Source organism: Typopeltis vanoorti, chromosome 13 (assembly GCF_054136105.1).
Source record: "Typopeltis vanoorti isolate ZY-2024b chromosome 13, IOZ_Tvanoo_1.0, whole genome shotgun sequence".
NCBI classification, from domain to species: Eukaryota; Metazoa; Arthropoda; class Arachnida; order Uropygi; family Thelyphonidae; genus Typopeltis; species Typopeltis vanoorti.
In genome coordinates, this window is record NC_143561.1 from 54831295 (window position 1) to 54857294 (window position 26000).

A 26000-nucleotide genomic window follows, 5' to 3' on the forward strand; every position below is an offset into this window, starting at 1 on the left:
TTCACGAATGTCCCCCTCAAAGAAACCTTAGAGCTAATCCAAGCTAAATTTCCTCCCGATATCTCAGCCCTATTTCAGTTTACAATGAACTCAGGCTATTTCGTTTGGCAGGAAAAATTCTACAAACAGATAGAGGGGACAGCCATGGGTTCACCACTTTCCCCACCCTTGGCCAACTTCTTCATGGAGACGTTTGAAGAGAAAGCCTTAAACTCAGCCCCACAAAAACCTACCATATGGCTTCGCTACGTTGATGATGTTTTCGCTATTTGGCCACATGGCCCGGATTCACTCCTCTCCTTCCTAACACACTTAAACTACCAACACCCTAGAATCAAATTCACCCTGGAAAAAGAAGAAAACAATAACCTCCCCTTCCTAGACACACTAGTCACCCGCCAACCTGATGGAACCTTGATTTTCTCAGTTTATAGAAAACCCACCCATACAGGCAGATACATTCACCAACAATCCCATCACCCCCCCCCCCTCACAACAATATGGAGTTATTAAGACATTATTCAACAGGGCAAAAATAATCTGTTCTAATGATCAAGCCCTAACCACTGAACTAAATCACATCCGTGACACTTTCTCAGCCAATGGCTACCCCCTCCAAAAAATCCAAAAAATACTTAACCCAGTTATCCACAACCCACCACCCCCTCCCCTTCACAAAAAAGATTACTCTAAATCCATCACCATTCCCTACATCCGAGACACCTCGGAAAAAATCAATAAAATCTTAAAAAACATGACTTGACCACTTGTTACAGACCACATAGAAAACTGGCATCCTTTATCCGCTCCACCAAAGACCAACCACTTCCCCTAGACCTACCTGGTGTATACCAGGTCCCTTGCAGCTGTAAACTGTCCTGCTTTGCCCAAACAGGCAGGACAGCAAATATCAGAATCTCAGAACACAAGGATTACATCCGATTTCACCAGTACAGCCACTCTGGGCTTGCAGACCACGCTCTGGATACTCGCCACAGAATAAGATGGAAGAAAGCCACAGTTATACACTGCAGCAAGTTCAAGTATGAAAGACTATTCATGGAATCAGCCTCGGCCCTTAGGAACATGCCAAACCTCAACAAATTTGGATGCATGAGACTGCCCCAAATTTGGGAAACTTTTATCAGAAGAACTACCAATATAGCCCGCCAGGGGGCACCATCAGGACTTTAGGAAAACGCTAGCTTCCTAGATTCAGTCTCATTTGCTGTTATTAGTACTTGTGTGCACGTGTCTTTGTAGTAAGTTCCCAAGAAGATGGCAACGTGACGTTCGCCGAAATATCGGAAAGTATATATTAAAGTTTATTTAATCTATATTTCTAGTATACGCTGTCAATTCCTTAAATATTAGTTATCATATTCAAAAGTATCCTTATCTTCAATTTTTATATCGCCTACATAATCAGAATTCTTTTATGATACTCTTACCTCGATATCTAAGCTTTCTTATTTCATAAATGGCATGGTTGGCTGAATCAATATTGTCTCTACTCTTCAGGTGGTAGATGATTTTCATGGACCTGTGTTAGATAGGTTTACAATGTCTCAAAGGTAGTAAAATAAAATAATAAACTTTGTCTCCATCATTGAGTACTTATTTTTCTTTCCTTGGAGTCTTCTTCATCACTTTTCCGTCTGATTTAGTCAGTATTTTATTCTGATTTTGACGATCAAAATTTGAATAAAACTCAAAAGTTTTGTTTCTTGTTTCTAATTCCTTCACTTTTCTCCCTATTATGATATTTGAGTATGGTTTACATCTAAAAGTTGTTTGATTTTGATTCTTTTCAAACTTAGTAAACATTTTTCATTTTTACTTGTTTTTATCCAGATGCTAGGTAGAGGTGGCGATCTCATGTTTAACATCCCCTGTACTCTCCTTATATCTTAGACAAGTCTGAAGACATTGCTGTCAATGATAATGTAATTAACGACACTTTTCATACCTGTTGTGTATTCTGCCCATGTTTTAGTATACATGGGTTTTTAATGGCGCTTGTGACATAATAAAGTTTATTAAACATACATTCTCATAAGAATAAATAATAATTATTATTATTATTATTATTATACGGACACCTCCATGGAGTCCAAAGATGCATTGCAGGAGACTAATCTATCCACACAATCTATCATACCTCTCCTTAAACCCATTAACAAACAAAGCACTCTCAACTGACTCTGGCAACTCATTCACAACTTTCCAAGCAAAAAATCTAGTCCTCACACTCCTACTGGCTACACCTTTATTCAACTTCCAGGGATGACCCCTTGCTCTGTCCCTTTAGCCAAATGCTGAAACATTTCCCCTGCATCTATCCTATAAAACCCTTTAAGCAACTTAAATGTTTCTATCATATCCTCTCTTTTTCTCCTATCAACCAACTTCTGCAACCCACACACCTTCAATTTATCTTTATAGGGAACATTCCACATGTTACTCACCATCTTGATCACTCTCTGAATCCTTTCCACAGCTTTCTCATCCCCAATAAACTCAGGAGACCAGTCTTGAGAGAGCAAAAACTCAAGGTTTCTGCCTGGTCTCTGAAGAGAACCAATCAGTTCGAAACAGCTGTTAGGCCAGTGAAACCTTATCAAAATGAACTAATAAAAGGCAAATATATGCTTGGGTGGTGCCTTTTAAGTAGTCTGCACTAAGACAACTTGGGAGTGGTGAGGAGTGTATTCCCACAAGCTCTCTGGTCAACTTACGAAACTTTCATAGTTTCTACATTTGGCTTGAAATAATGCTAGATCTAATATCTACTTTGCTTATATAATATTATTTAGAAGGATTTTTGGCTGTTTGTCTTTTTAGTTTCACTAGTACTAATTATTACACTATTGTATTTCTGTAATTGTTCTGCTATCAGCTTCTCTTTTTCCATTATGCTCCTTATGTTAATAGTCTTACTGATTTTTCAGTCTTGTCCTGGTTCTTTGATGAAAACAGAATTTGTCTTGCATGATATTTTATTTTTTTTTATCATCATAATATATATATGTATGTAGTTTCAGCATTATAAGATATTTTGAGTCCCAAATAGATGATGAATGACTTGTCACTCAGGGAAATACTATTGTGTTACATATTGGTGGACCACATTGGCTGCTGCAATGTTTAGTCTCCAGAGTAGGTTCTCTACTTTCTTCCCACCCACGTTGGAGGCCAAACACGACAATACATGGAACTAAACATGATCATAATACATCAGGTAGTTTTTTTCTGTCAACTAGAGAATAATCCTGCTGGCGCTTACTCTGCCAGTTTATGGCTACACGCATAGATAGAAGACTAGGCATTGTCCCATGTTGGAGCAATGTCTACGACCTCACAGAGTAACATTGTAGATCACAAAAAATCTCCCACAAAAAAGTATTGAAAAATCACAAACACCAAAGATCATTAAAAATGTACACAAAACTATGAAAATAGGCAGGAACGTGGAAAACATCAACTGCATTATCAGTGAAGAAATTACAGAATAAATAAAACAAGTAAAATACTTAGACTTTTAGATACAATTTGTAGTAAAGATGCAAATTAAAACTAGCAGTAGCTGATAACATAAGAAAAGTTGCGGTGAAGAAGCCAGTTAAATATATTTATATGGAATGAGAAAAATCAGCCAAAACATTAAACTAACAGTATAACAATTATAATGTTCAAACCAATTTTAACTTGTGAATCTTGAGTTAGGTTTGGAATAAAACAAATCAGACCAGAGACCACAGAGTTGAGAAAAATTGGGTACACAAACAAGTTGTCATTAGTAGTAAAATCATATGTAATCATATGTTGTTAGCACATTTATGAATGTGTGAGCAAGCAGAGATAATCTTTAAGGGTAGTATGATCACTTAAAATGATAAACTAATGTTTAGCAAAATAGGTGTTAGATGCCAGAATGGAAGGGAAAAAAAAAATCTTCTGTGAAGATTACAATAGGTAGAACAGTGCAGTTAACAGTGCCTTAGATTAATTTGGGAGAAAATGGTTGATAGGAAGAAATGATGCATATGTAAACTTAAATTTACTTCATTGTATACACTTCTTAAGGATATGTATTTGGAATTTGATGAGAAAAAAAAACCCAGCTTTGCACTCAGCCTACACTAAATTTGTAATATTTATTAAAACCATCAATAACAAATGCAATTATTTCTATTAATTTGTATGTTTTTATGTTTATTTAAATTTAAATTAAACATAAAAACATACAAATTAAACACAAAAAAGTTTAAATTAAACATGTTTGTATGTTTAATTATAAATTAATGTGTTTTCCTGATGATGACCTCAATACAGAGTTCTAAACGTCGATTATTACTTGCTTAATGTTAAATAAAGTAATTATTCTAACACGTGTGTTGTCTCCATAAATTTTTCACTATGAATGCTGAAAACCGTGTAACCTTAAAAGAAAGAATTATCATAATCCATGGAGATTTGAACCACAAGCAATGCAGCCACTACGGTAAGATGAAAATTTGTGTTTCTATGTTAATTAATCGGCTAGCCTTTGTAAAACGATGTAGAGACAGCAATTTGATGATACCGAACCGCATTAAAATATAAAAAAAAGTTTACTTCAGTCAAAGCATTTCGTATTTATGCCCGTTTGGAAAAGCTTTGTTGAGAGAACAGATCCACGAGGCCTGAAAAAATTTAGCAGTTACTCAAGCCAGCATTTCACAACAAAAATCAGAGCTATCAAGCTACTTAAATCCCAATGTTTGGGATATTCTGGAGAAGATTATAGACGAACTTGGCAGAGCACATTACTTAAGAACAAAGAAAAATTAATAGTGAATTAACAGATGCCAAATCCAGAGGAAAACAGCCAATCACAAACCAACGATACAAGAAGCAGCCAATCACCTACGAGCGAAGTTAGGAGCAACCAACCACCAGCAGACCACTGCCAAGTGATCAACAAATCCAGCTACAACCTTAACGCCAAAGAACTCTCACTTCTCGAGAAAGGCCTGAACCAAGCCATTGCACAAAGCTCAGTTAACAAATAATTTTATTTATCACATTGAAAGAGATCTAAAATCCCTCCCCTCCAGTTTAGCCGGCAAACTACAAATGGAAATATATATTTATAGACACCAGCATATTTCTTCAAATATGCTGGCGTCTATAACATCCCATGTTTGTGCAGATTAAACTATATTGGTCAGACCTCTAAAAGTTTGGAAATCAGAAAAAAAGAACATGTAGGAGATGTAAACAATAACAGAGAAGACAATTCGGGGTTAGCATTTCATTTCTCCAGAACAAACCATACCATAGAATGAGACAAAAGCTCCATGCACTATTTAGAGGAAGATTTCTGCTCCCATATCATAAAAGAAGCCATAACAGTTATCCGTTCTAAACACAACCTAAATCGAAACCAAGGATTAATTCTGCCTGATATTTGGAAGACCCTCATAAGATCTTTAAGCATGCCAGAGTTAAATCTTGCTGCTAATTACGTAACGTTCCTGCATAACAACAGTTGACATCATACATGCTCCATGTGTGTGATGTATGCGTTCTTCTGTTTTTTGTAAAAAATACAATTGTATTCGGTTCTTTCCTTGATGAACAGTTTTAGTGTTTAAGTTGTTCTGTATCTATTATTTTTTTACCCTGAAGAAGCCAAACAACTAAGTTGGCGAAACTTGTCGGTATTTCTTACTTAGTTTCAAATAAATTTGACCTATATAAACTCAATTGAAGTCTATCTTTTCCATAGTTCATTTGGTCGAAAATAACTTTTAATCACTATAAACATTGTACATATTAAACTCTAATAAACAACTAAGTTGCAACCTAACCAGAACAGAAAAATTGGCACTGAATTCGCTAAAAAATAACCCAGACATCGTGATTACAAAAGCAGATAAAGGTAATGCTACCATTGTCCTTGATTGGACAGCATACCTGAATAAAATGAACCTATTGGTATCTGATCACAACACGTACCAAATGGTGAATTGCAGCTCCACAAACTGCATTAAAAAGAAAACAAAATCAAATCGGTGATCACATGGCCAGAGGAAACGACTAAAAAACTTATACTGCACTTTGCCGTGCTTCCACAATTTATGGCCTGCCAAAAATGCACAAAACAAACATGCCATTATGACCGATAGTTGAAGGAATTAATAATCCTAGTTATCACTTAACCAAGAAACTAGTGGCCACATTCAAGGAGTTAGTAGGTCATTCCCCCTCCTACATTAAAAAATACACAACACTTCATAAACAAGATTAGAAACATCACACTCAACAACAAAGATTTATTAGTCAGCTTTGACATAACTGCCCTTTTCACTAATATCCTGATCAGTGATGTTATTCTTCTCTTACAAAACATATTTATGCCCAATATCACGGCCCTCTTTGCCCATATACTCTGTTTTGGGTATTTCGTGTGACAAAATAATTTTTATCTACAAAAAGGTGCAGCCATGGACTCGTCACTCCTTCCACCCCCAATAGCTAACTTTTACATGGAAGACTTCGAGCAACAAGCTCTAGTTTGGCTAGCCTAAAATCCAAAGTTTGGCTCAGATATGTTAATCATATTTTCAGCATTTGGCCCCATGGCTGCAAAACATTAAATACATTCCTAAGCCATATGAACAAACAACACAAACGTATCCAATTCACCATCGAAATCGAAAACAACAATGCTCAACCTTTTCTAGACATACTCGTCACACTTCTTTCCTCAGGCTGCCTCTCCTTCACTGTCTACTGCAAACCTACACATACAGGTCAATACATACATAAAAATTCATACCACCATCCAACACAAAAACTAGGAGTCATCAGCTTCCTCACACACACACATTAAAAGCAAAAAAGATTGCCATAGCCATATGAACATTAGGGACATTTCAGAAATAGTAAATAGAACTACTTAATTATAACTTCAAGATAACCTTCAAACCCCCAGCAAAATTAAGAAATTTACTTAGTTCCTCCAAAGATCCTCTTCCATACCTTGCCCACCCATGAGTTTACAAAAGTCAATGTACCTGTAACCTACCTTACATAGGGAAAACAGGACGATTCATTCCTATCAGAAAAGATGAACACAAACACCACATTAAATACCTCCATTATGGTAAAAAGGCCTATTAGACCATGCACTCCAAACAGACAGAGTTGACTGGAAAGACACTAAGTCCCTACACTGCACCAAAACCTGGTTTGAAAGAAAATTCAAAGAAACTTGTGAAATGCTAAAACATCATCTAAATCTTAATAAAAATGATGGATTAATTATTCTAAGAATGTGGAAGACCAATCTTCAACCCAATATAACAACCAGAACAATCTTAGCCAGAAGAAAATTTCAATACGAAAGGACTGTAGAAATTGTTTAATGTAGTTCTCGTTTTTTTTTTCCTCACCAGAGGTCAAGCTAGATAAATAACAAATGCTTAGATTCATTTTACTTTTGTATAGTGCAGCGTCATGTAGCTTGTATATTGTACATATGTATGTTTTCCTGATGATGACCTCAATACAGAGGTTGAAACGTTAATTGTTACTTGCTTAATGTTAAGTAAAGTAATTATTCTAACGTGTTGAGTTAATATTTCTTAAATAAATTCTTCACTATGAAAGCTAATGCAATTAAGCTTGAAACGACTAAATACGAGGGTGGTCTGAAAAATTCTCACCCTAACAATGAAAAAAAATGAATTTATAATTTCAAAATTATTTTTCAACATAATCTCCCTTAAGACTAATACATTTATTCCAGCAATGATCCAACACCATTATCCCATTCCTGTAGTGGTTCTCAGTAAGATCTGCAAAATACCTCTCTACAGCTGCAATTACCTCTTGATTTGAAGAAAAACACTGACAAGCGAGGAAGACTTAGTTTTGGAAAGAGATAGTAAAAATCTAGGGAATAGGATGGATGTTCTAACAATTCATAGTGCAGATCCCTTAATTTTCCCATTGCCAAAACACCCTTGTGGGCAGGTGCATTGTCCTGATGAAAGATGATTTTTTTCCCTTCTGCAAACCGAGTCTTTTCTCACGAATTTTTTCATCTAAGTCAGGTTAAAAGATCGGAATAATATTCCCCAGCTATTGTTTTACCCTTTTCAAAATAATTAATAAACAAAATGCCTTTAGCATCCCGAAACACCGATGCCATGACCTTTCCTGCTGATGGAACCGACTTTGTCTTCTTTGGTGCTGAACTGGCTTCTGTCCACTGTTTTGACTGCTGTTTGGATTCTTGTGTGTAATGGTGAATCCAAGTCTCATCCATAGTAATAAATCTACTCACAAAATCAGTTTTATTCTTGTTAAAACACTCCAAGCACTGTTCAGAGATTTTCATCGAGTGCGTTTTTGATCTGCTGTGAGCAAGCATTGTACCCATCTTGCGCAAAGCTTTTTCATTTGCAATTCTTCATGCAAAATATATCCTACACGTTCTTTTGAAATGCCTATAGTCTCTGCAGTTTCATGCACTTTGACTCTTTCCAGTCATCCAATACTATATTGTGTACTTGATCAATGATTTCTGGTGTTACACTTTTTGGATGTCCTTCATGTTGATCATCTTCAAGGCTGGTACAGCCATGTTTAAACTCGGCAGCCCATTTCTTAAGTGTCGAAAACAAAGGAGAAAAGTACCCATAAATTTTTATGAACTTCGAATGAATTTCTTTTGTGTTAAACCTTCTTTTACAAAGAATTTTATAACCGCATGATACTCAGTTTTATCCATTTCAAGTAACACTTATATCACATGGATGCTTAGGACAGATGTACCAACTTAGGGAAAAAAAATCTTGCCGATAGTGTTGCCATCTATGGTCGAAGCCAAGAACTTTTCAGATTACCCTTGTATTAAAAACCACTTGCTTCTTGCTCATATGGTGTCACCTCATTTCCACTAATGGAAATGAGGTGACACCATATAAGTTTTATGAAAATGTTATGGTGCATAATAGTGATAACAGTGTGAAAGGTGATATGAAAGCAGTATTAAAATAAAAAAAATAAAAAAATTAGTCATCATCCTGTAGCATGTTGTGGTCCCAAACCATTTCTTTTCTTAGTTATTCTCCTCAGCAGGTTCCTTCCTCTAGGAATGTATCAAAGAGCTCGTTGAGATATCCTGGACCTGTCTATTTTGTTTATATACTTTAGCCATTTTTGTCTATAATGCTTAGTATATTATAACATACTTAGTATACATACTATATTATACATGGATTGCATTATACAATACTAAGCAGAAACTGGAGAAATAGGGAAAAAAAAGTGCATGATAAGTATTGAGAAAAGCAAGCAGAAAACAAAATACAAGATAAAAAGAGGGAAAGTGAAAAAGACCAGAAAAGGGTTTAAAAAAATGTTCTTTGCAGCGATTCCATAATTATGCTGGGTGATCATGTAACAGAAGTGCATTTTCCAGATTGAAGACTTGTAACATGTCTGAGGTTACATATAAGTAATTAGAGAAAGTGGAAGATATGAATGACTTCAAAGAAGATGTATAATGTAAGAGAAGATATGAAAGAGTTATTGGGAGAGACAGAGAAGATGAGTAAAAGTGTCAAGGTCATATCTGTTTCTGAAGCATGATGGGAATGAATTCAGAAGAACTGTTATTATGAAAATGATTTGATGAGCAGAAACGTGTGCGGTATGTTGATGTTTAAGGTGATTGTGATAGCAGGAAGAATTTGTACTTGTAGGATGGATTGCACTTGAATGGATTTTTGGTCAGGAGCTTGTGAAACTTGTTCATAATAATCGTGATTAGTGGTAAAAACAGGGGGGGGGGGGCTAGGTATGTTGGAGTGATTGCGCATATCAAGGTTAGCGAACAACATTGTGATTATGATAACAAAGAGTGAAAAGAAGAAAATGGGATGATCCCAAGAACAGTAGGACTGGTTTTGTCAGAGTGGTGACTACAGAAGTAAGGAAAAGAATTTGGTTGAGGAATCATCTTGTGCTGCTTACATAAATTCTGATTTTGTACTTATCTATATAGATGGTTTAAAATTAATCCTTGGTAGGAACTTCTGCAGTCTTTCCAGACAGTGTATCTAAATCAGATCTGCAGAATATACCAATACTGCTGAGATGCATGCAGTAAGAGCTTACATTAAATTACATGAAATTGAAATGCTACCAAAAGTGCAATTCTTATAATGAAGAATTGTAACAATTCAAGAAGTGCTTTCCCAAATCCAGCAGTTATTCTAAGGAGGATTAATCAGGATGTTTGCCAGTATTGGATCCCAAGCCATGTTAGGATCAAGGGAAATGAGGCTACTGACTATATTAGTAGTCCTTTCCCCTAAGATACCATTATCTGCTTGTCCTCTCCATAGATTACTGGCCAATTGAGACAAAAATTAATATCACAGTAGCAGACATCATGGCATAGAGAAAACAGCTGCAAGCTATACTAGATTAAACCTGAAATTAAACTTTGGCAGTCCAGTCTGTGCGGAATAGAGAGGAAGTTGTTCTTGCTTAGCTCCTCATAGAAAAAAAATCCTTTACTAGACCAGCTTACTCATCTTCAAGTGAAAAAAAAAATGTCCATGTAAATATTTCTCTTGTTTTGACAAGAATTGAACTTAGGTCTTTTCCAGTTGAGAATGCAATGTCCCATCATTCTTTTACTTGTGTTACAGAGGCAATCCTAAACAAGAGTTTTTTTTTTAATTAATGAAACAGTCTGTGTATTACATTTGCCCAGTCTTGTTAGCAAAACTATTGCACTCATTCAGTTTTTAATCCTTGATAAATTTCTCTCTTATTAAATAGAATAATATGAAGAAATTATACCTTGTCATTCTTTTGGTATAGTTCAAGAACAGCAATTGTTTGTATTTAAAATCAACTAAAATTTTTTACAAATATGAGAAATTCACTTTCATATGGAAGGTGTTTCAGAATAAACCATATATAAAAATAAAATGGTTTTATTTCTTGTAAACTCTTTGGTGGACATTCATTTGAAAGGTATTTTTTTATTTATTCTGAATACCTACCTAATTAATGTAATGTACACCATAGAAACTTGCAAGAAGCATTCTGATTTACTTAAATAATCAATTTTTCATTGTGCAGCATTTTATAATAGCAAACGGCTTCACACATCATAGAAATTGATGCTAGTTTGGCCTAAAATTCACTGTGGAAACTTCTCCCCCCCCCCCCAAAAAAAAAAAAAATATATATATATATATAACAGACAGGTTTCCATAGGGACTGAGTGAAGAAATTGTGAATATAACTTTTAGAGAGCTGTAGAAAGTTTTTTTTTTTCTTGATGAGAAAATAAATTATATTAGACAAAAAAAATTACGTTCTTGTTTTAATCATTTGCTCTTAAAATATCTTCATGACCATGCTACTAATATATAGAGGCTGTTGACTTTGCATTAATTTCTTCAGCACACTTCCTTTTGGATGTTTATATTGCATGTATTATGAGAAGCATCACTACCCAGGCTTGTTTCAACCTTTATCGAGGGCTCATCAGTGTAAACTAAACAGGTCAAAAGGAAGTGTGCTGTGTATCATGAGATACTGTGGCAACTGATATGAAGCTAATGTCCTCTATATATAAATATGTACCTGAAGTATTGAATGCTGTATTTGGTCTTACTTCATGCAGTTGTCCCTACTCTTCTCATCTCTCTCTCTCTTTCCCTTTCTTGTTCTCCTCTTCCAATGCTATTTGTGTACTCGAGGACCTGGTATTTTTTCAGTCACAGGATGCATTGAAATGTTACTGGTCAAGGCAATTAATGTGTCTCCCCAGCAACCACTTAAGGGAAATGAGCAGTATATGAGTAGCTAGTGATGAACATTACAAATACATCAACAGTCAATGTCAGAACATTTAAAATTGTAAAACTTAAACTGAAGAAGAACTTGAAAAATTTAAATGGAGTATAGTATGTATGTCAGGACACATTGGACAGATGCAGGATATGTTAACATCTGAAATGCAAGGATATTTTATTCGGGAAGAAAAAATGAAGTACATAAAAGAAGGAACAGCGGTCATAGTAAAAAATCATCTTTTAAATTCAATGACAGAAATTACCCCAGCATCTTCAAGATTATTCTTGCTAAGATTAAAAGTAAAAGAAAAATTACATATATTAATATAAGTTTATACACCAGATTACTCTCATGGAGATGAATATAAGAAATTTCTCTCTAATCTACAAACAGAAATTGGTAATAAGAACAGACGACATGTTGATATTAATGGGGAAACTAATGCAAAAATAGGCAAGTATTCTTAGTATATGGAAGGAGTAAGGGGGAAATTTGGGATTGATGAAAGAAATGAGAGTGCTGATATTCCTTGAATTTTATAAGACAACAGGACTGGTGATTATATTTTTTCATAGTGACAATCATAATGATGGGAAAACTAAAAACTATTGATTATATCTTACTCAACAAAAAATAAACTTTTCAAAGTGTAAAAACCTTAAAGAAAATAGATATAGATTATGATCATGACATTTTATCAGCAAAAATAAAACTTAAATTCAAAACAATCACAAATAATAAAAGACCTCTAAGACTTGACACCTCAAAAATGAAAGATTCTAACACACAAAATGTGAAATTCAAGAAAAAATTAAAATGGGAGCCTTAACTTTTGAAAACAGAGAGGAATTTTAGAGAAAGGAAAAATGCAAATCTATATGCAATAAAACAAACATTATAGAGACCTAATAATCATTGCTTACTACTGAAAATAATAGATTTCTGGCATCAGAAGAAAAAAGATAAATTTTTACTTCAAGCACACCTGAATTACTGAAAAACCACAGGTAGTTTTAAAAAAAAAAAAAAATTATATCTAAATATAGAGAAGGAAAATCAAATTGGATAAATCAGAAAACAGATGTACAGCACAATAAAAGAACTTTCAAAAACACATAAACCTATACCTAAAAATGAAAGATATAACAGGTAATCTGACTGGTGAAGTTAAAATTTCTTTTTAAATAATTTATTTAACACGTTCATTGTCAATCACGTGACATCGCGTGATGCGAGTTCTCACCGAACGGCCGATCACGCGTTATCACGTGGACGTCACTATCAAGTAAAAAAAAATTGGCCACTACATGAAATTCCAATTTTCAGCTTGGCAATGAAAGTGTTAAAAGTTAGAATAATAAACATAGAAATAGATGTTGAAATCAGAAAATTTAAAACAAATAAACATTACTGATAAAGCTCTGGGTAGAAATTAAATACTGATAGCCTGGTGTCCAAACCCTAAGGATGCATTTCTGAAGATTACAACCACAAATTCAGATCAGCTTGTGGCAATTTGTATAACTGACGATTTTGGTAGAAAGCGGGTACACATTCAGATTTTCTAATCATGCGCAAAAGAAGTCTATGCTAAGCGAATTGTGTTTGCAGGAAGTTTTTTATGGAAGAATAAAGTTGCAAACTTGGATGTCTTTTAATGTCTCGAAGACATCATCTAGATTATTCATGCAGGGAAGAATTATTGAAAAGCTTGAAGGCTACAGAATTTCTGATATTGTCAAAGAGTTTGGAACCTCACATAGCATTGTATCCAGGCTCTGGGTAGCATTTCAAACCCATGGAATGTGTTCCAGATATGTGCTAAGAGGTTGTCCTCGCTGTACCACAGAGCATGAATACAGATTTTTGGTTATAACACCAAAACGTAATCGATTCATCATGGCAGGTCAACTTGCAAGTCAGCTCCATTCAAGCACAGGTATGCAGATATCTCGACAAACTGTGGCAAGATATCTGTGACAAGTAGGCCTGTAGCCTTGTGTTCCTTTATCCAGAGCTCATCGTAGAGCATGTTTTCAGTGGTGTTGTATTCGTAAAAATTGGGCAAGACACCAATAGGCTAATGTACTCTTTACAGATGAGAGTCATTTTAGTCTTTCCCTCAATTCTAGGCAACACTTGATCTGCATGAAAGTGGCACTGCTTAACCATTGCAAGAATTTCTTGATAGGGATAGATATAGCAGTGCTAGGGTCATTGCTCTAAAGGAGGAGTTGGCCAGTTTGCCTTTAGAGCTCCCAAATTATTTGGTGCTAAGCATGGTACAACATTGTGAGAGCTGCATTGCAGTTCAGGGTGGACATATTCCATACTGAAATGTCTCTCTGCATAGTTTTCTGTAAGTACTATACATTAATTCCTTAACTACATCCTTAGGAAATAACTTTTGCCAAAAATTTATTGCAATTTAATTTGTAAGAAATTTATAACATTTTTTTGTGTAATATAATTTGTTAGTATGCTGGCAGTAAATTTATGTCCACATTTGGCTGTAATATGAAATTTTTTTCATATACAGATAAAAATGTAGTTTGTCCTTAGTTTTTAGACACCAGTATAGTTCTGGAAGTATGGAAGAGAAGTAAAGTGGTAATGACTGGATATTGGAAAGAATAATTCCCATACATAAAAAATGTTGCATATGGAATATGCAAATTATACACCAATAACCTTATTAAGTCACTTATATAAATTATCAGAATTAAAGCATTTAGAAGAGCAAATTCGATTTCGGAGAGGGAGATTTATATTCTTTTTACAATTAGCAGAATTGATGTGTGTGTGTGTGTGGGGGGGGGATCTTTACTGGTGCTTTATAGATCTTAAGCAAGCATTTGATTCAGTAAGCAGAAATAAATTATTTGAAATTTTAGAATAAAAAATGAAAGAGAAAAAAAATACCTAGTATCATTTTCTAGTACTATAAAAATGTTATGGCAACCACAAAATCTTGAACAATTGAAACTTCTGAAATACCAGTTGAGAGAGGTATCATACAGGGATACCCACTTTCACAGTACTTACCTATGCCCAGAAGAATTAGTAAAATAGTGAGTATTTAGGCTTCGGTGCTGGTTTACGTTCATGTTGCACTTTAATGGAATAATTTTCAGCACAACGAGAAATAATTAAACAATAGGATTTACTCTGAACTTTCAGTGGATCCTGTATGGATTGAGTGACTTCTGTATGCATAACTATTTGTGGTGTACAAAGATGTATCTGTTTTTATTTTTGCCACATACCACCTCTTCACATCCCTCTCAACATAGACTATAGTAAAGCCATTACTATTTCATATATCTGAGGCACTTCAGAAAAAATATCCAGAGCTTTAAAGAAATATGATCTCTGCACTGCTTTCAAACCTCAATGGAAGTTGGCTTACCTTCTCTTCTCTCCTAAGGATCCACTTCCTACCTTCTCTATTCCAGATGTTTACAAGGTTCCTTGTTCTCGCAACTTATGTTATAGTCAGATTGGGAGATCTGCTACCATCTGCCTAGAAGAATACAAAAAATACATCCACTGCCACAACTATCAGTCAAGCCTAGCAGACCATGCCTTGTATACTTTGTGCAGAATCAGATAGAATAAAACCACCATATTCCGTCTTAGCAAATACAAACTTTTTTTTAGAATCAGTAGCAAACTTAAAAACCCAGCATAATCTTAATAAATACGGTTGCATTAAACTTTCCAAAATTTGGGAAACTAATTCTTAAGCCTTCTACCCAAAATCTAAGGCTAGCTAATGGCACCCATAAAGGATGACCCTCATATGACTTTAGTCTTAGTTTATTCTAATATCATTTCTTCCACTTATTGTTTCTTGTGTTTTTGTGCATGTCATTACAATTTTAGCATTGCATTCCTGAAGATGTCTCTGTGATTGAGACAAAATATTAAAATGATTAAACCTGTTTAATTATTTCTCTTTGTGTTGTAAGTTATTCTATTTAAGTGCAGCATGAAAGTAAAAGAAGTCTTTTAGAAAACATGGAAATAATCATGAATGGACAAAATTTACATGTAAAATATGCAAGCTGCTGTAGCTCAGTTGATTTAGATGACTCCCTTTTGGTTGGAAAGACCCAGGTTCAAATCACGTCTATGATGTGAGTAATCTTTATCAGGTGTTTTCAATCACGTGGTGAGTTAGATGGTCTCATCTGGAGGTGGAGGGATTTTTCTCCCAGAAACTCGGGATATTTGTCCCTCAAAACAGGCTGGAAGGACACATGCAATATATAGACATAAGACACTTCAGGAATAAGGATTAACCACCATATTCTGTCAGATCTGGTTTTGAATACCTGTAGAGTGAGGTGTGGTTCTATGCTTAAAAGTAAATCGGGAAGGAAAGAAGGAAAATATGCAGATGATATAAAGACATGTAAAATACAATGCAGTTAAATTAACTTAAAAATTATGTTATCTAGTATCATTAGTAAAACCAAAACAGTGACAATAAGCAGAAATAGCAAATAACTTAACTTGGAAGTGGAAGGAAATAAACTGAAACAGGTTAAAAAAAAAGATTCAATTACTTAGGCACATTAATCACAGACAGGCTAAATTATGAAGAAACTGTTAAACACAGAATAAATCTGCAGTGGTCTGTTATGACTAATAAATATATGGAAAAATACACAGTTCTTTATGGTGCACAGACATTGAAAACAGGTGTTTCAGGGAAATAAAACATCATGGACTAACATGAAAACCGATCAGAGAAGAATTACACTACTATGTTTCAGTAATAACAAGAATCATAGAAAAACAGTGGTATGGGCACATGTACAGAATGCCTACTAAAAGGTTTTCTCAAATTCTCCAAAATGGAAGTGTAGAAGAAAAGATACTGCTAAGAAGACCTAAAGGAAATGGATAGAAAACATTGAGTATAAGTGATCTGAACTCTCACAGAAGTTTAAATAACTTGGCTGCTGATGGATTGGACTGGAAAGTTCATGTTAGTCTCAATCTGCCTTAGGTAGATAAGGAAGATGATGATATATAAGTAACCTAGTTATGAAGATGCTTTACATGCAAACTTTTCTTTGCTCATGCTTGGATAAAGGATTAAAACAAGAATATAATTTCTTGGCTAGTATCATTCACTTTCTTACTAATTAAATAAAGCTTTCTGCATTTATTTCTGTCTGATCCAAGGTATTTTAATAATATGATGATACACCATTTTGCCACGTATATGTAAAATATATCTGCATTGATTTAGGTTTCATTATCTCCATGGGTCTATAATTTGTCATGTATAAATTAGACTAAGCTTTCATCAGATTTTAATTAATCTAGGCTCATGAGTTTTGGTTGCAAATGTTTGTGGTAACAAAAGCATAGACATCTTTGCACACACCAAGAATGCATGCAGAAGTCACTCAGTCCATACAAGATCCACTAAAAGTTCACAGTAAGTTGTTTTTATCATTGTTAATAGAACAATCAAATAGAATACAAAAGTAAAGCAAAAATTTATAGGGCATAAAATAATTAATATTACCATTCAGGACATCTATCATAAATCTCATCATGGAAAGCCCATCTTAGATAGTACAGTCTGCCATTCTGTTCATAAATCCTTTCATCATCTGCACTTTCACCACGTTTTCAATAAATGCATTCCATGTCCCAACCATCTCTCCATATGCAAAAGCTACTTTTCACCTCTTACTTATCACTTTTTCTCAGATGTCTCCCATCCCAGTCCTTGTTCTTTTTGTTTATTCTACAATATGAAAAATCTCTCCAGTATCAATCCTATAAATACCTCTCAGCAGTTCAGATGCCTTTCATTTTCTGTTCACCAAATTCAGTAGTTTACATGCTCATAACATATTGTATAGTCCTGATATCATTTTTGCTATCTGCTTCTGAACCCTTTCCAAGATTTTCTACATCTGCAAACAGCTGAATATCTCCTTGCAATCCAGTGGTAATATCATTGATATAAAGGTTAAACAGCAAAGGTCCCCTCTTAAAATGTTGAAAAGTTTTTAAAACTAAGAAGTTATATGAATAGTTTTTTTGAATGTCAAAAAATAATTTCTGAGATGTAATATGATTTCACTGTGTAATTTAATAAAGTAAATATTATTTAATTACATAAACAAGGTTTATGAAAGTGAAGGTAATATTTTAATTAAGAACTGTTTTTGCTTCTATTTTTATTTCTGCATAGAATCTGGGTTCTGAAGCAGATGTTGCAGTGGTACTTTAAATTAAAATTAAGAAGGAATGAAGAGCAACTGACAGCATTGCATAGAAAAAAAAGAGACCTTATTGAATTTGCTATGGAAACAGAGACATATAAAGTAGTGAAAGAAATGTTAGAAAAATATGATCCTGAATTCCAAAAAAAAGTAAGAATAATTTAATTAAGTTTATGATGAATAATTTATTTGATTTTATAGCAAATACAAAATTTTTTACCAGTTATGGAATATAATTAACATCTGTTAATTATATTCAAGTTAATTATATAATCTGTTAATTATATTCAGCAAGAGCTTGTCAGAATCATTGGTTTATTTATTTCACCGAGTATCTTTGTATCTAATAGCTTGAATACTTGATAAACCCTCCACTTTGCCAGTATCCTTGATCCTTAACTAGTTCTCCTTCCATGTATATTGTTGAGGTCACGTTTCCTCTCCTGAAGTACAACTTGGCATAGAAATGGCGAATGGAATGACCTAGGGAGCTTTTACTCTTCCTTACCATATACAGGTATCTCTCGATTAACGTGGTTAATTAATCCCTCGACGTTACCACATATATCAAAATTGCGTTAATCAAATATAATAATCAATGGTAAAAAGTACAATTCGTCCATGATTGATTATTATATTAATAGTTTGTTTTATATGGTACTCTTTTAGGAAAGATAAAAAATGAATGCAAAATAAATGTTTAATAAATGCTTGTATTTACGTTAGTTACTGCAATTTTTTATTAAAAGAAGTTATCAAGAGTTGTTTGAACATTTTAGTTTTTTTTTCTTATTGGCATAAATTCTATGATAACAAGCTCCAGACCCCGGCAAACAAGCATTCTTCGATTAACATCTGGATCCAATATCCATTACTTGCTGCTTAAGCGATCCTAAACTGCAAAAGATTCCATCCAGTTCTTTGATTGTTATCTCCTTTGGAACCTCATCTTCGCATTCTATTTGTTCGTTGTCTTCGTGTGCGAGTTTTTGTTCAATTTCAAGAAGATCGTTGTCACTGAAATCTTTTGAAGTCGAATCCAATAATTCTTTAACATCTTCTACATCGACACCATCAAAACCAAGGTCTTGATCAATTGCAACGATTTCTTCGATCACGTTGTTCACAGGATTTTGAAAACAACCTAAGTCATTAGTGCATTCTGGCAAAATATTTTTCTAAACAGCTTTCATGCAACTAGAAGACACTTGCTCCCACAAGTCATGAATGTTTTCAATTGAGTGTTTAATGTTAAATTTTTTCCAAAATGTTTGGAGCGTAATTGCATTTTCTCCCATTGTTGTTGTTTCTGCTGCCTTTGAGAATGTCTTTTTAAGAAAATAGGCTTTGAAAGTTGCAATGACGTCCATAGGTTGTAGCAGTGATGTCGTATATCGAAAGAGCTTTGAAAGCTAAGTTATTTCTCTTGCAATAAACTTCAACTGCCAGGCAAAAATAAGTCTTCGAATAGACTTCGCCCGCCAAATTGCAGTTAAAGAGTTCTTGTTACATCCTTTTAAAGCCCTTGGGTTCTGAGTTCAATAGACAAGCAGCAGCTTCAATTTGAAATTTCCTTTAGCGTTCCCTCCAAGAATAAAAGTTAAGCGATCTTTTGATAATTTATAGGCAGGCTGCACTGCTTCTTTTTTTTTTATATAAAAGTTCTAGATGGCATTTTTTTCAATAGAGGCCAGTTTCATCTACGTTGAAAATTTGGCAGTAATCGTAATCATTTTCTTCGATAATTTTCCGCAGCTCAGCAGGAATGTGGATGCAGCATCTTCATCGGAGCTTGCAGCTTCACCTGTTATTTTCACATTCTTTAGTCCAGCCCTAGATTTAAAATTTTCAAGTCAGCCTTTGCTAGCTGCAAATTTTGAATTGTCTTCTTTGTATTTAGTCTCTTTAAGTCTTGAAAACATGCTTAGCGCCTTTGGCCTTGATATTATAGGCACTAATTGGAATTCTCTTTTGATTGCAGTCTTCCAGCCATTCGAATCAACAGATCTTCCATTTCAACCATCATGGCACTCCGGTTACGTTTGCATTGCATAATTGCAGATGCAACTTTACCTTGCTCGCAATATTCATCAGCTTTCGAGAAAATAGTCCGTATTGTAAACTTGTTAAAACCAAATTCGCTTCTGATTTTAATTTTACCACGTTTAAATCTTTTAATTATATCATGTTTTGTATCTAAGGTAATTACTTTCGTCTTCTTTTTTCAGGGATTGCTGCTTTAAGCAAAACTGCATTAAGCAAGGGATACCTGTATATATATTTTTTTCAGACATGGAGCTTTGTTTCCCCCCATTGCATCCAAAATTCCCAACTATTTTCCAAACCGTGGTTTAATAACAGATGTACCAGGGCAGTTCAAGAAAAAGTTGTGCATACTGTGAAGGTACCTTCATATTCAGCCTATGCTGAAGCACACAATAAATGTACAACAGTCATCAACAAATGCAGATAATCCAGATCGAACTTTGAGAGGACAAATAGCAGAAAGGTCACCTTCCTTCCAAATAGCAGTCTGCCCATCTTGTCCCCTTCCACCTCTTTCTCATCTGAAAGATAAGAATATGCCAATAGTCAGCTTTAGGTTTTGTAACAGTGTTTCCACAGATGACCAAGACAAATCACCTCCTACCAGGCCAGAAATGAACATTACACCACATGCCTTATGTGGTCTTTCATCAAAAAATATATCGGGTAAATTGTACATAGCATAGATGTTGAAAAGTCTTCTGATCCTCATAGGATCTCTCCAATTGTACTTAAACGTTGTTTTCCAGAACTAATACCTGTCCTATATTGTCTCTGTAATCATTTATACTCAGCTGGCACTTATCCCAGGACATGGAAATAAGCACATATCGAACTTATAAAGGAAAATGGGTCTGCCATCGGACTACCATGACTGCTCTTATCTGGGCCCTTTCCAAAATAATGGAGAAGCTCATTATCAGTGACCACTATGGATTCCACCACTCTAGATCTGCACAGAGCTCTCAGCCTACCTACCTACTACTGGACAGCCATGGAAAGGTGTGTGCCATTTACTCTTGACATTTCCAGAGCATTTAATCATTTCTGGCATTGCTTCCTGGTCAGTAAATTGTCATCCTTCAGTCTATTTCTACCCTCTGTAAATTAGCTAGCCAGCTTTCTCTCTGATTGATTATTGTGTCACCAATGCAGGAGTGCATCAGGGCTTTGTTCATTCACCTACCTATTCTTTCTTCTAGGCATAAATGACCTTGTTGATCAGTAATCCTTTGCACAAGATGGGTGCCATGCTTGCTCACAGCAGATCAAAAACGCACATGCATGAAAATCTCTGAACAGTGCTTGAAGCATTTTAACAAGAATAAAATTGATTTTGTGCGTCGATTTATTACTATGGATGAGACTTGGATTCACCATTACACACCAGAATCCCAACAGTAGTCAAAACAGTGGACAGAAGCCAGTTGTTCAGCACCAAAGTCGACAAAGTCGGTTTCATCAGCAGGAAAGGTCACGGCATTGGTGTTTTGGGATGCTAAAGGCATTTTGTTTATTAATTATCTTGAAAAGGATAAAACAATAACCAGGGAATATTATTTCAATCTTTTAACCAGACTAGATGAAAAAATTCTTGAGAAAAGACTCGGTTTGCAGAAGGAAAAAAAATCATCTTTCATCAGGACAATGCACCTGCCCACCTTTGTGGGCAGGTACGTTTGGCAATGGGAAAATTAAGGGTCTGCACCATGAATTGTTGGAACATCCACCCTATTCCCCAGATTTGGCTTCCTCTGACTATTATCTCTTCCCAAAACTAAGTCTTTCTCGCTTGTCAGTGTTTTTCTTTAAATCAAGAGGTGATTGCAGCTGTAGAGGGGAATTTTGCAGATCTTACTGTGAACAACTACAGGGGCTGGATAATGGCTCTGGATCATTGATGGAATAAATGTATTAGTCTTAAGGGAGATTATGTTGAAAAATAATTTTGAAATTATAAATTCGTTTTTTCATTGTTAGGATGAGAACTTTTCAGACCACCCTCATAATTCAAGTAAAATTAAGTGATGTTTGGTTTCATCAACCAAACATCACTTACTTGGTTAAAGATTAAATTGTCTCAGTTAAAGGTTTCCAGTTTTTTTTATGGCATCAATAATCCCATTCACAAAAGATTATAACCTAGTGTTATATCTTAGTCCTCTCACTAATCCTTAGTGAGAGGACTAAGGATTTGCTTCTCGTGGTACCTGATATGGCAGTTGAGAGAGGATTCAAACTTTAAAATTCTTTTAAATTTTTTCATCATCATCAAATTCCTGCCATGTACCCTCAAGGGGTGTACAGGATATGATAGTACTACATGAAAAATTTACATCATTACTAACTTCCTATCTACAATTTTCCTCCAAACCAGTCTGTTACTTGTCAAGACTCCAACATTATCAGATCTTACATTTCTATCGTCTAGAAATGTAAGATCTGATATAAAAACTTATAAAATTACAAATCTTGCATAAACTTCATTGCACATAATGCATAAATGTTTTATGCAAAATAAAATGAAGTGCATATTTTAATCGTCATCACTGTCTTCAAAAATAACATTTTGTAGATGTTCTTTATTTACGAGTGGCTGGATGTCTTCATCACTTGAAATCTCTTAGACATCATTTGTGTAATTCTCATTGCATACTTTGGCTGGTTTAGTTATCAAGAAGTCAGTAATGAGACCTTGCTTACCACTATGCTGCAATTTTTTATTAAGTTCCTAATGTACAGCTAAACAAATATCCAATTGTGTTGTGAATTTTCCGGAGCGCTCCATTGAGGGATCATTATCCGTAAAATAACTTCCTAACTTTCTTGCCAAGTCCTATCCGTCTGCTAATTCTTTAAACTGAATTCTTTCATGGATTCATTACAATCAGAATCTTTGGCAGAACTTTCCCCGCCATTTGGTTGGACATCATCTATTAATTGTACCAGTTCCTCCTTGTTTAAATTTGTTTTGTCTTCAGTTAATTCACTAATTTCATTTTCAACCATATCAAAAAAGCCTTCTAAGTGGCCATTACTATAAAAATAAATTTTTTACATAAAAAAGCATTACATATTGTATGTAACTCACCAGAAAATAAAGTGCCCAGCTTGAGATGAGCACACTTATGATTTTTAATACCCTTTCCTGGCAGAAAATTAAGATAATTTTCAATAATAAACACTTTATACGGTAAACAATTGACGTACATGCGTGCTAAAGGGTATTTCTCCTAATATAAATTCACTACTTATAACTACATTCACAATACGGGCAGACATAAATTTAATGAAGATAAAATTTGATTTTAAAGTAGAACAGTGAAAAATATATGAAAAGATAAAGGGTTACTACAATTTGTAAACAGTGTTATATCGAAACCACGTAGTATAAGTACCACATTATACGAGGATTACCTGTACTCTATTAGGAATATAATAAACCATCTGGGGATTTCTTGACCCATTTTCCAGTTCACTCCTCTTCTTATACTCCATCACTAGGTATTATCCACTTGAATGCAGAAGAATGGGAGGCGTGACAATTTTGGATAGTCATCTGTATCATTTTTGTATACATTATGATGGTAATACAAAACATAATCAAACATTATATTTTACCATCATAACTTCCCACACATGGCATTGATGTGGTATCGATTTTTTCTGCCTTTTACATGTAGGAGTTAGTTTGGAGTTAGTAGGAGTTAGTTACATGTTTATATATTATATAAACATGCCAGCTGAGGGTTCAACTGATTATACAAGGCTATTACAGTTCTCAGCAGGAAACTTTGACACAAAATAAAGTCAGCTAGTGAAAAGATGACAAATTTATCATAACGGAAGATAAGGCAACATCAGCACACAAAACATCAATCAAAAAGTGATGGAACTAGCAGAAGAATTACAGAAATACTGTTTTGACATAGACGTGAATGCAATATGAAGAAATTTAAAACAGGGAAGATTCTTTTTAATAGTAAGTAAAAGATGATATAATCAGGCATTAGGGATCATGGAAAAGTAAAGGTGAGAGTACCAATAGTTTTCAAATAACATTCTTAAATAAGAGTCACTGGGTCTATATATAGACCCAGTGACGATTTCAGTAGAAAATTAAAGTAGAAGAATTTTTTGAATTTCTCAACTTCTCTACTTTTGAATATTTTCAAAAGGACAGTTGCCAAAGAAAAAGAGAAAAATGTGTCTTCCTTAGAGACCTAAACAGCAAACTGAGAAATGAATCATGGATATACAAAGTTAATAATATGGTAATTAACAGCCAGAATTTTGCAAACTACAACAACAATAGTTTACTGTAGTTAATTTCCTCGCATTTTTTTCCTTGTACTCTGGTCAGAAATTTTCAGTAGTTTGTTTCCTATAGTGAGAATCAGCCATAATAACATTTTCATTATGAAGTTTAATTATTCTATAATGAACATAAGGAGAAAGAAGAAAATTAACATTGGATTTTAAAATCTGTAGATTATACACTTTAGAACAGTGCTTCCCAAACTGTGGGCCGTGACCCTCTTGGGGGCTGTTAGTTTTGTTGAGGGGGTGCCATGAAATAATGAAAACAAATTTAAACTATTTTAAGATTAAGTGTGCCATGTCAAATGTGTATGTAAGATGCTAAAAATGTAATATTTGCATTTGATTTTTGCAATATTCGCTGTGTATGTTTTGTATTGAATATAAATACAATAAATATTATAATAATAATATATGTCTGTATTACGATTTTTTTTTTGATTGGGTGGGGGGTCTTGAAATATTTTAATTTTTCCAAGGGGGGCCTTTACATCCATAAGTTTGGGAAGCACTGCTTTAGAAACATAAGAAGAAAAGTGTGTGTGAATTTGAAGTTGAATGTTGGAGTGTTGAATAACTACTGCATGTTGTATTTTCACAGATTTAGAGGAGAGTGGAGGAATTACTGATGCCAATTCTGATAAATAGTGATGCAAATATTTGTAGAAAATGCAAGCACAGAAACTGAATGACTTTGTATGAAGTAGTGTGATGTGAATTTGTAGGTGATAGGTCATTAATCATCTTAATTGATTTCCTCTATTGAGTTAGTATTTTTAGGGAGATCTTAGGGCCTCATTCCAAATGTGAGAAAGCATTCATTGGTCTGATTTGTTATTTGTACAGAGTTAATAATTGTTCAGAAGTACAATCTAATGTCTCCAGTGCTGAGTCAACAATATTTGTAATATATTTATATATTACAAATATTGCCACGAAGAAAGACTGGAGGCAAGAGTTATCCCAGGAAGAGACACCTCATTTTGTTGAGCAGCTAGTTGTTGAAAATTTTTTCACTTGGTTATAAATTAAATTAAAGATTCCAATAAATTATATTCTTATTTAATTAACAAACTTTTTTTGTTTACACTTGGACAAAGGATTGAACAAGAACTTAATTTTTTGGCATCTTTAATTTAATCTTGTTTAGCAGTTTGGGTGTTGTCAGAAGTAGAATAGTGGAGTAAGTATCAGAAATATCAGAGTAGAGTGAAAGAAATGGAATGAGTTTTAAGTTTCATTAGCATTTAAATTATAAATTTATCAGAATCCTATTGATTTATCCTTTTGTATATTTATCCTATTTATTTATCCTATTGAATCCTATTGGTTTATAGAGTCAGAGTTTAGAGGAGGGGTGTTTAAGGGTCAAAGCTGTATAATTGAGAGGACACCTCCACATAGCCTTTAAAGGAATGCGGAGAACCGACCAGGACTTTTGACTTAATATCCAGTCCTCATTCTCATGATGCACCCTGTTGGGTATCTACCTGGATACTGAAT

At 34.3% G+C, this 26000-nt stretch overlaps 1 protein-coding gene across 2 annotated transcripts in view; it reads left to right on the top strand.

Annotated features, from left to right (window-relative positions):
* Nucleotides 1-26000, top strand: part of LOC150100164 (endoplasmic reticulum junction formation protein lunapark-A-like) — a 242674-nt gene that overhangs the window by 90338 nt on the left and 126336 nt on the right. For both annotated transcript variants that reach the window (XM_090402475.1, XM_090402476.1), the window contains one exon: nucleotides 18101-18281. In XM_090402475.1, the coding sequence (XP_090258601.1) occupies nucleotides 18101-18281 (181 nt within the window). The remainder of the gene's footprint in view (nucleotides 1-18100; nucleotides 18282-26000) is intronic.